At 42.4% G+C, this 12,251-nt stretch overlaps 2 gene segments (V, D, J or C); both read left to right on the top strand.

Annotated features, from left to right (window-relative positions):
* Positions 1-241: 241 nt before the first annotated feature.
* On the top strand, positions 242-5,410 carry LOC134464808 (Ig lambda chain C region-like). The segment is given in 3 exon segments: positions 242-250; positions 3,479-3,530; positions 4,928-5,410. Coding segments are annotated over 3 exon segments (363 nt in total).
* A 948-nt stretch (positions 5,411-6,358) lies between these two features.
* On the top strand, positions 6,359-10,754 carry LOC134464806 (Ig lambda chain C region-like). The segment is given in 3 exon segments: positions 6,359-6,427; positions 9,221-9,272; positions 10,240-10,754. Coding segments are annotated over 3 exon segments (423 nt in total).
* The last annotated feature ends 1,497 nt before the right edge of the window (positions 10,755-12,251 follow it).

Raw genomic sequence — 12,251 nt, 5'->3', positions numbered from 1 at the left:
TCTCTTCCTCCCTCTATGTGTGTGTAGCGCTGACTGATTTTTTATTCATCTCTGTGTTATTCTTTCATATCATTTGAGAATCTGAACAGTGTAATGCTTTGTGATTTTCTGGCATTTTGAGTATTACTTAATAAAAAAACTTAACTTTACACTTACTGTTGTCATTGTTTTTGTCATCAAAGGTGACATATTTTCATGTTTCTTTCATCTTTGGTTGAAAGATGTACCAAGTAGCAGAATCATGTACCAGGTAGCTTAATTCATTAAGACACTGCATAGACAATGTAAGATGTGTCATATGCATTATGATACTTCTGCATGCTTGCTTCATGAAATTAATTTCTACTTCTACATATTCCCCTCCTACACACAAGTGGTCTATCATTCTCTAAAATGTCATGATACTAATGCCACCTTTTTGAAATCTGGTGGGAACTCTTGAACATCTGGCAGTAGTGCTGCTCTATTCTGGGACTAGCAGACCCGCTCAAGCCTGGCAATGCAAATACTAGTTTCCCCCACCGAGTGCACTGTTGCACTGGGTTGCACCTACACCCACAAACTGCCCTGAGACACATGTGCTCAGTCACACTGTTTTATTTTCCCACAGTTTAACTCAACACACACACACACACACACACACACACACACACACATACACACACACACACACACACACACACACACACACACCACACACACACACACACACACACACACACACACACACACACACACACACACACACACACACACACACACACACACACACACACACACACACACACACACATTTCCCTTCCCAATGTTTAATGTGGTTTGGGGAAGACCATTCCCAATATTTTCCCAATATTCCCAATATTATATATTTTCCCATAACTTTGCTACATGTGTATTTCTCCACATATTGCATGTTGCTGATTATGTCCTCTTCCCTGGCACCTGCATGCTTGTACAAGTGCAGGGCCCACACTAAAGGTGGCATGTTGTTCCTGATATCCTCCACTAGGGGGAGATACTTGGTCAGGACAAGACTGGACCAGGCACCAAAGTGTCATGCAGGGTGGACCAGACCGTACCAGACACCATGTGCCATCCTGGGAGTCTACCCCACAGACTGTCAGTGCAAAATGTTCACACATTAGCTCCTTGGGAGTGTTGGCTTACATTTGTGGTAAGAGATCTAGGCATGACCTTATTCTTGCAGTAGCGTAACCAAGTGTGACAGGCCTTTAGTCATTGAACAAACTCCTCGGAGGCACGCTCGCTTTATGTAATCAATCCTAGTGTGTGTGTGCATTATCCAATTAGAACAGTATATAATGTCCCCTAAAAAGTCTTAATTTGTTTTTTTTAAAAGGTAATGCTACTGCTAATTCTGCCCCAAGACTTCATATCTTCTGCAGTGATACAATTCTTTCAAATCTTTCAATTCATTCTACAAGTCCTTCACAATAATGGAGTTATCTAGTCAACATTTCACAGCATGATGTGAAAATTAATTTAATAATTAATTGGGTTATTACTGCACCATGTCATATATATGCAGGGCTATATGCTGCTGTTAAACACATGTGAACCCCTCAACACACACACACACACGCGCGCGCGCACGCACGCACGCGCGCGCACACACACACACACACACACACACACACACACACACACACACACACACACACACACACACACACACACACACACACACACACACACACACACACACACACACACACACACACACAGTCGTAATTCACACCTGTGAGATCCTGAATCCTCATCCTGGACATTACTGATGGTCAGAGTGAAGTCACTGCCAGGAGTTTAGTAGCTGCTCTAGGTTTCTGCTGACAATAGGCTAATATACAACAGTAGACAGGAGAGAGAGAGAGAGAGAGAGAGAGAGAGAGAGAGAGAGAGAGAGAGAGAGAGAGAGAGAGAGAGAGAGAGAGAGAGAGAGAGAGAGAGAGAGAGAGAGAGAGAGAGAGAGAGTCTCTTATCATCAGTCCTGTACTGTGACTCTGAGACAGAAAGAAAGAAAGACAGACGGACGGACGGACGGACGGACGGACGGACGGACGGACGGACGGATGGACAGACAGACAGACAGACAGACAGACAGACAGACAGACACTTGCCCTCAGCACCTGCAGTGAGCTCCAGCAGCAGCAGTGCAGTCATGTGGAGCCTGACTGAGGGAGGTTTTTGTACGGCGCTTTATCACTGTGTGAACACTGGTTTGCCGTTGGGAAAGTGTGCACTCTGACAGTAGTAAACTCCTGCCTCCTCAGCCTGGACATCACTGATGGTCAGAGTAAAGTCAATGTCACTGGGTGCTCCACCAACAAAGCGACTGGGAGTTGATCCAGAGCGGGTGCTTATATAATACATTAACAATTTAGGAGCTTCTCCAGGTTTCTGGAGGTACCAGGACAACCAGATACTATGTACAGGGCTGCTGCTCCTGCAGTTGAGTGTGATGGTTTGTCCCACAAGAGCAGCTTTCACTGCTGGAGTCTGAGTCACAATAATCTGGCCTCTGCATACTGAAATAAATGAAAAACATAGAACACCACTGATTTGTACAATGTATACAGTATAGTTGAATGCTTAAATAGTCTACTTTGCTCATTACATTACCTGTAATACAGAGCAGGAGAGTCCAGATGAATTTAATGTTGTTTGTCATTTTCTTCAGATAATGTCCTCTAGAGTTGAGTGCTCCAGTCCTCGTCTCCCTCTCATATAAAGATCTCATTCACACATTTCTCAGTTTGCTAATGCAAATTATATACCTTCACCACCCATTCCTTCCCACCACAGATTCTCATCCACAGTGTGTGTTCTCCATCCCCTGGTGGCCATGAGAGGAAATGATGACCAGGCAAACACACTAACATGCATGGATGTTTAGGCTTGTTTGGGCCATCACTGACACCATTAACAGCAGAACTGGACTCGTTTCTCAAAAGCGTCATTGCTAACCACTTAGCAACTTGGGTTGCCGATGGTAAAATACATTGATTGAAACCAATTAAGTAGTTCATTTAATTAGCAACAATGCTGTTGAGAAATGCACCCCTGAGAGGTTATACAGTCCACAACTGAACTGGACCAACCCTCAGAACCAGTTAAGGAGATCAATAGATCATGTTAATCACATCAGGGCCTGGTGAGCCAGAGATCAATGATCATCACAGGACATAGCGAGTTGCTCCTGTCAAGGTGTCAGAAAACAATGCTCCATCCACGCTGTCTAACATTGAACAAAGTATCACCTTAACTGCTGATATGTGTGTCAAGAGGCATGCAATGAATTAGAAATAAAAGAGAATCATTTTCATTGAAATGTAAAACAATGAGGCCTGCAACCGGTTTGAAATGAGTTGGTAAGCTATGTTCTCCTCCCTGTAACAGCACAGTCAAACAGTCAGGCTCAGTGTAGCGTGAAGAGGTTTTTGTACGGCGCCTCTATGAGTCTGTATCACTGTGGTGGACTTTCGGAGGCGGCAGCAGACTTGAATTGGGAAGTAAGTAACCCTTTTTAAGTATTTCAACCATTCAATGTTTGGTTTCAACTTCAAGTTGTAATAGTATGTGCTTTATGCTCTGATAAAATTATGAAATGAAATAGCTTTGAATAAGCTATTTTTATGGGCTACATGCATTTAAGGGTCTGTTTTATAATGATCAAAAACTGGACTAAAGTTTGTTGTGTTTCTCAGATTTGTATGTACTTTTAAAGATATGCAGTGACCTGTGTGCTTAGCTGGAGTTAGTGGAATCCCTTTTATGTGTTTTTTTGAAAATGTTAGGATATTTCCTGTAGCCTACACTGCAATGGGTTTTGGTATGGGGCAATTGCTGTAGTGTTTGTTGCACTGTGGTACACATTCAGATGTGACTGAAACACTATAGCTTTTATATATAACTTGCCGTGTGTGAGTCAGGGACTTTTCATTATTGATATGCGTACATCTATTTTATGGATACATTACCTCACACTTGTGAGTGCAGCACTATGATTACTTTATGAGGATAGAGAAACAGTATACTCTTAACATGGGGTGTAGTAAAACTTGGAGTAGAAGGACATTTTTCAATATTGTGGTATGACATTTATGCATCATGAATTAATTTAAAATACATAGCCATTGCAATATGTTTAAATGTTTTTTATTGGCTGTAGTTCATGGCTAATTTATGTACTTGCTTTCTTCTCGTAAGTATTTAAGGATGCAGTGCATTGTATTAAGCATTCATACAGATAGAGAAAACTTGGCATTTCTGTAGAGCAAGAACAGAGCTAACAAAAACTCTTGTTACAAGTCAGTATTGCACTCAGTCCCTTGGGATATAAGCCTAAAGCATAACATATATTAAAGCAAAAACATCTGACTGGAGGCTCTTTGATCCAAGTTTTTGTTGCATTGAAAAGGTGAAAGAGGACCTTTTCTTTATCAATGCACTCCATGGACTTAAATATTAAGAATTAAAAATATTTAAACATGTCTTTATAATGACTTGTCCAAAAAGCTAATTTCCCACAGACAGGAGGGCATTTTTTATGGCATTATGAATAAACTTCATGTAGTGCCTTGATCAAAAAAAGTTCTTAGTTTCACCTTTTGAGCTTAACTTCACTGTGTTCTCTCAAATACATGCAATCTACATAGATATAGCCTACTACATATGTTTTCCTGGATTAAAAAGTAAGCAGTGTGCAGTCTGTGCACTGCGGTTATCTGTTATATTGGAGGAAGAATTACCCCTTTGCACTGCGATCACTATGAGTCCTGTGACTAGTTTGATTTCATCATCTCTGTTCTCTCATTTCCTCCTTTTTCATGATTCCCCAGGTGACACCTTGTGTTTCATCTCATCACCTTGTTTATCTCGTTTTGTGCCCCTTGTCTTTATTCCCCAGGTGACACCACTCCCAAAGTGACAGTGCTGCCCCCCCTGGACACCAGCGGGAGTTCGGCCACCCTCATGTGCCTGGCTAACGGAGGCTTCCCGTCCGACTGGAAACTGAGCTGGTCTGTAGCGGGGAGCAGCAGGAGCGGGGAGACCAGTCTCTGGGGCCCACAGAAGGACGGCCTGTACAGCTGGAGCAGCACCCTGACCCTCCCTCTCCAGGAGTGGACCCAGGACGTCCCAGTGACCTGCCAGGCAACACGGGGCTCCCAGACTGTCACCAAGATCCTGAAGAAATCAGACTGCTCCTAGGCTCTGCTTTAATGTCATTATGCCATCATTCTGATTTAGCGTGTGGCTGAAAGGGACTCTTCCTCTCTTCCTCCCTCTGTGCATGTGCAGCTCTGAGGGACTTTTTCTTTAATCATCCATTTTTTATTCTGTCATATGATATGAGAATCTGAAGTTCTTGTTGCTTTGATGCCTTCTGGAAGTTGACTATTTCTTAATAAAGAAAGTCAATCAGATCGTAGACTTAATGTTGTCATTCTTTAAAAATGGTTAAATGATCAAAAGGAGGACCTGGGCCTGCAGTAACTAATGCAGTATGTTGGTTTAATTTCTGAATTTCACTGGCTCTCAAGAATGAAAATGCATAAAAACAGACATTCAAAAAACTGTTCTTTTCCCTCCACTTTCTCATTCATATATGTACATGTAAATGTCAGTGCATTAAAACATCTACTACATATTTCCATCCTATCTATCTACCATTCTCCTAAAAAGTCCTGATTCTAATGCAGCCTTTTTGTAATCTCGTGGGAACTCTTGAACATCTGGCAGTAGTGCTGCTCTATTCTGGGACTAGCAGAGCCACTCAAGCCTGGCAATGCAAATACTAGTTTCCCCCACAGAGTGCACTGTTTCCTGGGTTACACCTACACCCACAAACTGCCCTGAAACATCTGTGCTTAGTCACACTTTCACTTTCCCATAGAGTACCTCACACACATGCAAGTATGTGCAAACACACACACACACACACACACACACACACGCACGCACGCACGCACGCACGCACGTGCGCACGCGCACACACACACACACACACACACACACACACACACACACACACACACAGGGGGAGAGAGAGAGAGAGAGAGAGAGAGAGAGTCACACTCAAGCACAGTGCACTATCCAAAAGCTCCCTCTACTGTAATGTTATTATCAGCCCTTCCCAGTTCACTAGTTAAAGTTTAATATATTTTTTAGGAATGATTATTCCCGTATTCTTCCATAACTTTGTTACATGTGTGTACTCTGTATTTTCTACAGGTAATGCATGTTGCTGATTATGCCCTCTACCATATCAGTGCTAGTGCAAGAGCAGAGCCCACACAAGAGGTGGCATGTTACTCCTGATATCCTCCACTAGGGGGAGATGCTTGAACAGGATCAGGACCACACTTTACCAGGCACCACGTGTCATGCAGGGTTGCTCCTTGGACGTGTAGGCTTACATTTGTGGTAAGAGATCTAGGCCTGACCTTATTCTTGCAGTGGCGTCATCAAGTGTGCCAGGCCTTAAGGCATTAATACACTCCTCTGAGGCGTGTTCGCCTCATATGATCAATCCTAGTGTGTGTGTGCATTATCCTATTAGTACAGTAGGCCTTTATTATCCCCTAAAATGTCTTCATTTGCTTTTTTTTTTAAAGGTAATGCTACTGCTAATTCTGCCCCAAGACTTCATATCTTCTGCAGTGATACAATTCTTTTTTTAAAGACATCTTCCACAATAATGGAGTTATCTAGTCAACATTTCACAGCATAATGTGACAATTAATTTAAAATTGGGCACAGTATATCTCCACTCTACTTTCTCATGTTCCCCAAATCGAGTGGAGCTCTAACTAGTAACTCTGTATCCCCACTGTCCCCTGAGAGCCAATAGGAAGCTGCCTGCCTTTATCTGTACATGTAGCAGAGAAAAGCCAACATGGCAGTGTAACATGTAGCAGAGAGAAGCCAACATGTCAGTGGAACATGTAGCAGAGAGAAGCCAACATGTCAGTGGAACATGTAGCAGAGAGAAGCCAACATGTCAGTGGAACATGTAGCAGAGAGAAGCCAACATGTCAGTGGAACATGTAGCAGAGAGAAGCCAACATGTCATGTCATGTAGCAAAGTAATTGGGGGGACATTCTGTACCGCAGCTGCAAGGCGAGGGATATGGATGATATTTTATTTAGTTATGTTAAAGGCCACTACTTATCAGCCTGTGTTGGGGGTAAAGAGTAATCTGGCTCTCGTCAGATGGACATAGTGGGAGTTATCATAACAATCGAATAGAAATGTTTGGGGAACTACACTTGTAGGGTTTGTGCTTCCACATGTATTCCTCTGTCTGCTGCTCCAGATGAGTCCATCCTCCACACTGCTGTCCTGGGATCAGCACTGCCCCCTTTGGCTCCTCTTGGTTGTGTCCACTCTACTCCACCTGCCCTCGATCCTCTGCTGCTGTCCATGGTGCTGAAGGTCCTGCAGCTCCCTCATGCTGCTTTACTACTGTGATTGGGAATATCACATGAAATGCATGAATAAATGTTATGTATCCACTCATGCCCTAATAGTGTGTCTGATTTAGTCTACACATCTACATGAGACATTGGTACGTGTACTGAATATATTCTAACAGGTTATTACTGCACCATGTCATATGCTGGGCTATATGCTGCTTTTAAACACATGTGAACCCCACAACACCACACACACACACACACACACGCGCGCGCACGCGCGCACACACACACACACACACACACACACACAACCCTCAGCACCTGCGTTGAGCTCATGTAGCAGCAGTGCAGTCATGTGGAGCCTGACTGAGGGAGGTTTTTGTACGGCGCTTTATCACTGTGTGAACACATATTTGCTGTTGGGATAGTGGAAACTCTGACAGTAGTAAACTCCTGCATCCTCAGCCTGGACATCACTGATGGTCAGAGTGAAGTCACTGCCACTATTGGATCCTCCACCAACAAAGCGACTGGGAGTTGATCCATAGCGGTCGTTTATATAGAGCATTAACAGTTTAGGAGCTTCTCCAGGTTTCTGGAGGTACCAGGAGAAGTAGGTACTATAGTTGGGGCTGCTGGTCCTGCAGTTGAGTGTGATGGTTTGTCCCACAAGAGCAGCTTTCACTGCTGGAGTCTGAGTCACAGTATACTGGCCTCTGCATACTGAAATAAATGAAAAACACAGAACACCACTGATTTGTACAATGTATATAGTGTAGTTCAATGCTAAAATAGTCTACTTTGCTCAGAGACATTACCTGCGATACAGAGCAGTAGAGTCCAGATGGATTTGATGTTGTTTGTCATTTTCTTCAGATAATGTCCTCTAGAGTTGAGTGCTCCAGTCCTCGTCTCCCTCTCATATAAAGATCTCAATCACACATTTCTCAGTTTGCTAATGCAAATTATATATCTTCACCACCCATTCCTTCCCACCACAGATTCTCATCCACAGTGTGTGTTCTCAACCCCCTGGTGGCCATGAGAGGAAATGATGACTAGACCAACACACTAACATCCATAGAATTTGATGTTTGGGCCAGCTCTGACATCATTAAGCGTAAAACTGAGAGGTTATCCAGTCCACAACTGAACTGGACCAACCCTTAGAACCACTGATCAGTAGATGTTTATCACAGGGTATGGTGAGTTTGGTGCTGGATGGTTTAGGGGAAACTCAAAACAGTTAAACATCCTGGTGTGTCAGTAGGTGTCAGGACAGAGGATACATTGCCAAATCCACTGACAGTTTACAGTGTGCGTTATCGTCCATGTAGGCCTACTTATTGAAATTAGTCAGATATGATATATGATATATATACTATATGATAGCATAGTAGGGTTAATCATAGACCTGTAGGCCTACTAACATTGGACTCATTAAACTCACATAAACTAGACCAGTGTGTTAATTACGTTCATTGCAGCATAGCCAGTCAAAATGTAATAAGAAATGTCAAAACTGAACATTATAGAGACCTGGCCTCACATTTTGATATTTGAGTGTCAGTGACACATGGGATATTCATTAGAAGTCAAACAATGATTTCCTTTCAATGGGAAATGATGAGGATGTCAACCCTAAAATCATCCATGAACATCCCAAAACTTGAGATGAGTTGGTAAGCTACTGTATGTTCACCTCACTGTAACAACACAGTCAGTGTCACAGTCAGGCCCAGTGTACCGTGAAGAGGTTTTTGTACGGCGCCTCTATGAGTCTGTATCACTGTGGTACACGTTTGGAGGAGGCAGCAGACTTGACGTGGGAAGTAAGTAAACCCTTTTAATCATTTTAACCAGGATTGAATTTCAGGTTTCAACTTCAAGTTGTAATCATGTGTGCTTTTTACAGTGACAATTTTATGTCTGTGAATTTTATTTTTTGTACCTAGCCTAGCTAAGGGTCTGTTGTATTGATCAAAAATTGGACTTGGGTTTGTTGTGTTTTTCAGATGTGTTTGTCCTTTTAAGTGGCTTGCGTGCTGTAACAGTTGGAGTTAGTGAAATTGTGTCTTTTGTTGGGTTCCTAAAATGTGAGAGTATTTTACTGTAGCCCACTGTGAAGGATTTCAGTATGGGTGCAAATTGTATTTATTGTGGTGCACATTTGGCAGTAATTATGTTTTATGTCTTTGGAATATGTGAGTCTATTAATGAATTTACATCTATGTAGGGCTATACTATTGGTGAAATTACTTTGCACTTGTGAGTACATGACTATGAGCACTTTATAGGGATAGTGGGGTACTCTTCACATGGGGTGGTAGTGTTCCAACATTACGCATCGTGGTGCAACATTTTTACATCACAGGTTGTTTTACAACTGTGCAAACCCATGGCAAAATGTTTGCATCTGGTTTTATTGTGTTAGCTGTAGTTTGCGCTTAATTCATGCAGATTCTGCTGTGTCTTTATAAAGTTATTCTAGGTAGGCTATATAACGTGCACACTGAAAAAAGCGTGCATCTAGAAGAAAATCCGAGTTTTAAAAAAAATCTGAAATCTGAAATCAAGGCTAAAGCCTGAAACCTGCAACCTAAAACTCTGTGCCTTCTGAAATATTTTACATACGTATATATTACTAAATATTATTCCCAGATTAAAAAGTAACCAATGAACAACGCTACAGTGACGTGTTTTATTACAGTGATCTGCTTTATTACTCTTGTGCCTCTGACTGGTTTTGATGTTTCATCTGACCCTCGTTTTTCTCGTTTCATCCCTCGTCTTCCCCAGGTGACACCACTCCCAAAGTGACAGTGCTGCCCCCCCTGGACACCAGCGGGAGTTCGGCCACGCTCATGTGCCTGGCTAACGGAGGCTTCCCGTCCGACTGGAGGCTGAGCTGGTCTGTAGCGGGGAGCAGCAGGAGCGGGGAGACCAGTCTCTGGGGCCCACAGAAGGACGGCCTGTACAGCTGGAGCAGCACCCTGACCCTCCCTCTCCAGGAGTGGACCCAGGACGTCCCAGTGACCTGCCAGGCAACACGGGGCTCCCAGACTGTCACCAAGATCCTGAAGAAATCAGACTGCTCCTAGGCTCTGCTTTAATGTCATTATGCCATTAGTCTGATTTAGAGTGTGGCTGATAGGGACTCTTCCTCCCTCTATGTGTGTGCAGCTCTGACTGACATTTAAAAAAATAATTTCTAATTAGTTATTCTGTCATATCATTTGAGAATCTGAAGTGCTTGTTGCTTTGAGGTTTCCTTGCATTTTCACCAGTTCTATATAAATAAAGGATTTTAATCAGATTTTTAGTCTTGTCGTTGCTTTTGTTTTTGAAATGGTGAAATCTTTTCATATTATTTTCATCTTAAGAAGGACCTGGGCCTGCCATGGGTTATACATTATGCTGGTTTTATTTCTGGTGAAGTCATATTACATATGTTTGTAAATCTTTTTTGTGAAAATGCTCAAGGATATACGGATACAAGGTATATTCAAGAATTCATGACCAATGAAAAGCTTCCCCGCTCGGAGAGTCCCAAAAAGTAAATAGAAAAAAGTAGAAGTTTAAAAAAGTATAAAAGTTTAAAATCTGCGTGGTCTCCCTTTATGGCGCTGCCACTCACGAGCCAGTGGTCGTGACACACTCAACAATGAAAGTACATAACTTTGGTTAAAAAGAAAGAGTACCAAGGGCTTGGCGTTTTATCAAGACCTCAAAATGTTTAAAAAGGATCACATGATTTAACAAAAAAAAAAAATTAAAAAGAGAAAAGTCGTACTTCAAATTTCTACTTGTACATGTTTCCATCCTACAGGTTATCTATCATTCTCAATACGAATGCCACCTTTTTGAAATCTCGTGGGAACTCTTGAACATCTGGCAGTAGTGCTGCTCTATTCTGGGACTAGCAGACCCACTCAAGCCTGGCAATGCAAATACTAGTTTCCCCCACAGAGTGCACTGTTGCACTGGGTTGCACCTACACCCACAAATTGCCCTGAGACATCTGTGCTTAGTCACTCTTTCACTTTCCCATAGAGTACCTCACACACATGCACGCATGCGCGCAGAGAGAGAGAGAGAGAGAGAGAGAGAGAGAGAGAGAGAGAGAGAGAGAGAGAGAGAGTCACACAGAGGCGCCGCTAACAATGTTGGGCCCCATGAAAGATTCAAATTTTGCCCCCCCAAAATGACAAATTATGTTATCAGCATCCTTCCATGGGCCCTGTCAGTACTGTTGGGCCCTTAGAATCTGTAACAAACTGTGTTGGCTTACATTTGTAGAAAGAGATTGACAAATATCCTTTTTTACAACATTTTTTACAAACATATATCTTTTTGCACACTTAGTGATTTTATAATAGGATGATTTTATACTCTTACCTTGTGGAATAGAAATTAGTGTTCATACTTGTGTGTATCATTATATTGGAAATATAATCATAACTAATAAACTTGTGAGTAAACATGTGTGGTTGTTACAGGCCTGGTGGAACCTTTGTCTCTGTGGAGTATGTTTAACCCATTTGAGCTTGTGTAACCATTATTTTAGTTTGTTTAGGAGCAGGGTCTGGCAGCATCATTTAACCTAATATAAATTACAGGGACGGCCACAAACCGGTAACACTTCCCGTTGTCTCTGACCTGAAGGATGGGTCAAGGTCTGGGAGTAGGCACCAGGAAATGTCAGTAGGCTACCCCTGACATATGGGTCTAGTCAATGTTAGTAGATAGCTGTGTATCTGCTCTGTGTCCTCTGTTGGTTTCTCTCTTAAGCCAGTCTTAAGCCAGTCTTA

The sequence above is a fragment of the Engraulis encrasicolus genome, chromosome 15, assembly GCF_034702125.1.
Source record: "Engraulis encrasicolus isolate BLACKSEA-1 chromosome 15, IST_EnEncr_1.0, whole genome shotgun sequence".
In the NCBI taxonomy this organism is placed as follows: domain Eukaryota; kingdom Metazoa; phylum Chordata; class Actinopteri; order Clupeiformes; family Engraulidae; genus Engraulis; species Engraulis encrasicolus.
Note: the sequence above shows the minus strand (reverse complement) of the source record. Positions and strands in the feature narration are given on the sequence as shown.